This window comes from Cupressus sempervirens, chromosome 8 (genome assembly GCF_028749045.1).
Source record: "Cupressus sempervirens isolate cs-2001-9-10 chromosome 8, ASM2874904v1, whole genome shotgun sequence".
NCBI lineage: Eukaryota > Viridiplantae > Streptophyta > Pinopsida > Cupressales > Cupressaceae > Cupressus > Cupressus sempervirens.
In genome coordinates this window covers 529,725,544-529,728,258 of record NC_143125.1, presented here as the reverse complement: position 1 = coordinate 529,728,258, position 2,715 = coordinate 529,725,544, and the positions used below count along the sequence as shown (strand labels likewise).

General features: G+C 39.7%; 1 protein-coding gene across 1 annotated transcript; it reads right to left on the bottom strand.

Annotated features, from left to right (window-relative positions):
- Positions 1 to 1,321: 1,321 nt before the first annotated feature.
- Positions 1,322 to 2,225, bottom strand: LOC149543528 (cyclin-dependent protein kinase inhibitor SMR4-like). The gene has a single exon (XM_089796299.1). It carries the CDS (start codon positions 1,691 to 1,693, stop codon positions 1,460 to 1,462), a length of 234 nt encoding a protein of 77 aa, XP_089652425.1. The 5' UTR covers positions 1,694 to 2,225; the 3' UTR covers positions 1,322 to 1,459.
- Between the last annotated feature and the right edge of the window lie 490 nt (positions 2,226 to 2,715).

Here is a 2,715-nt window from a genome sequence, read left to right as displayed (position 1 = left end):
CTACTAGAAATCTTTCTGAATCATTGCTCACTGAAAAGATCTGTGGAAGTCCATTACAAAGCAGCAGTGAATTCCGACTAGGACTCTGAAAGACTAGTCTAATGGACTCCGACAATACATTGTATGACAGCAAAATTTTCAGTTTCCGACCAGAAATCTTTGAACAGATTGTAAAAACATTCAAAAAGTCTCGATTTCGTACTATATATTATTTTAGTTCACTGCTCACTGTAAATTTACTCAAAATTCAGTATGGGGTACAGTATGAATGGGCTGAAAGAATATCATCTCTGGTGAACAAGTTTTTCAACTCCTTCCCAGAACAATTTAGGCCCGTGAACGGGTTGCTTCCCTACTGTAAAGAACTGCGGATGCAGTGTAAAGAAGACTATAAATGGATTTTGAAAATATCTAGTCTAGCAAACAAATGGTTCAATTTCCTACTAGAATATTTCATGCCTTTTGAGGGGACAGCGAATGGACTGTGGAAAGTTCACTTCGCGCTTAAGGACTGGGACTTGAATGTAGATGGGACAATTGGACTGAGAAAACATCCGAGTCCAGGGAACAAATTTCGCAAATCCAATCAGAAAATGTAATGCTTTTGAGAGAACTGTGCTTGGACTCAAAATATGAAGTCTGGGGTACAGTCCATGTCTGATGAACAAATTTTTCAATTTCTTACCAGAGAATTCATGTGGTATTTCTACTTCCTACCAGAACTCTGCAACAAATCCCTGGCCGGTAGGGTCCATGTATGTTGAGCAAATTTCCAATTTCTACCCAGAAAATTCGTGCCTGTGCACAGTTATTTCTACTTCCATACCAGACTTCTGGAACAAATCACAGTTCAGCGTAACGAGACATGTACATATCGTGTCTTTTAGAAATTATGAAAACAAACAAAGCTGTTTATAATTAATGAATTCTCCTGCAAATGCAAAATCGTCGGCTAGTAGCGCCGACCGACAACCAAAGAATACAATGGTAAAAAAATATCGATTTGTCGCTTCAATTCACCACAATTTTTCTCTATAATTAAACAAGTCGTAAACAACCTCTAAAATATTTTCACAGATCCCAAACAGTTAAAAAAAAAACCAACATCTCTTTCTCAAGCAGAGGCTTCTGAATTCCTAACCGCGTTATTATCATGTCAAAATCTCAGAAAATTAACAGTGCTAACCCTCACTCACCCTAAATTACGGCGAAAATCCAACATTGTCGAAATTTAAATACACAACTGCACAATATGCATATACAACAAATGTCACAGTACAGCCAAGAGCCGCAGACTCATATTTACAACAAGAAGCCAAAATTGCCGAAAATCCAACCCTTTTCAAGTTAAAATACAAAATTGCACAATATGCAAAATACAACAGATGTCACTGTACAGCCAAGAGACACAGCCTCATATTTACAGCAATAAACCAAAAAATCGCACAATAGCAACCTTTTACACACAGGAAGCCCTTCTATTCGCCTTGGCGAACATCAATTCAAGCTCCGGAGGGTTAAAGTAGCCGCCAGGAGGAGGATCTCGAGATTTGAGCACAGCTTTCTTCTTTCTAGGAGGAGACGGACAAAGCGTGTTGGAAATTTGCTGCCGCTTTGGCGTCTCACACTCAGATTCCTCAACAATCTCCTCATCCGAGCAATTCGACTCCAACCACGCACTTTTCCCCGACATTCTGCACAAAATTCTTCACCGGCGCGCCCAAATTCCAAACCCTAGCCTCGATTTTTACCGTCACAATTCATACGAAGTCGGCAACAACGCAGCAAACTGTAAAAACCGCTACCAGAGAACCAACAAACAGTGACAAACACAAAGCACAGAAAAATGCGAGGCAGGGCGCAGGAATCCCATATTTATAATAACAATGTAATCAACTGAAACGTGTCCAGCGAAGTAGCTGCAAACGCCTCACGGAACGCACACGTTCACAGATAGCGTGTCTTTTCTCAGTTTTCCCACTAAAACCCCCTCTAACTTTAGCGGCGCTCCACTAAAATAGCACCCATTCATTGTTTCTACACATCTAAAACACCTTGGATCCAAAACCGACAGAAGCCATGTGCATTAACTCACAACGGTACACTTCGTGTAGTGGGTTTAATGCCTCGCTCTCCCGCCACGTGGCATCCTTGTCGCCATTTATTTAGCCAAGACATCTCTAAACTTGTAAATGCGCGCCTACAAATACCAATATTTCCGTTGCTTGTGAACGCGGATAATTCATTATCCTACAATTTAACATTGTCGAATGTGGAGATTGCGTATCTGATACGCTAATTTTAAAAAATTACGGGTGACGTTACGAATATTCCGTTCGCCAGAACCGGATATTCTTTATGTTTTCAAATTTGCCTCGCACGCTTTATGTGACGTGTAATGCACTGAAAAGGCTGGACCGAATAAACAGTCATTGCCCCCATACGAAAGCATGTTCGGGGAGGTTTGTTTTTCTCGCCTTATGGGATATTCTAATAATTGGGAAAATTGAGCCTCCAATTATTGGTCTTTTATAAGCCTTTTCTTCTGTTTGTCTCACGTATATAAATAATGCTTCTTTCCACTATATTGGACGCCCATGTGATTGTAGTTTTTAATTTACTCTAATTTAAGTTTTTTATTTGATTTAATTAATAGAAATGAGAGTTAAACTAAGTACATACGGTGGACAGTTGTTACTTTTTTAGTCGATAACT

What these genes read in the sequence shown, in the direction of transcription:
- LOC149543528 (XM_089796299.1), bottom strand. Translation starts at nt 1,693, where the DNA reads ATGTCGGGGAAAAGTGCGTGGTTGGAGTCGAATTGCTCGGATGAGGAG.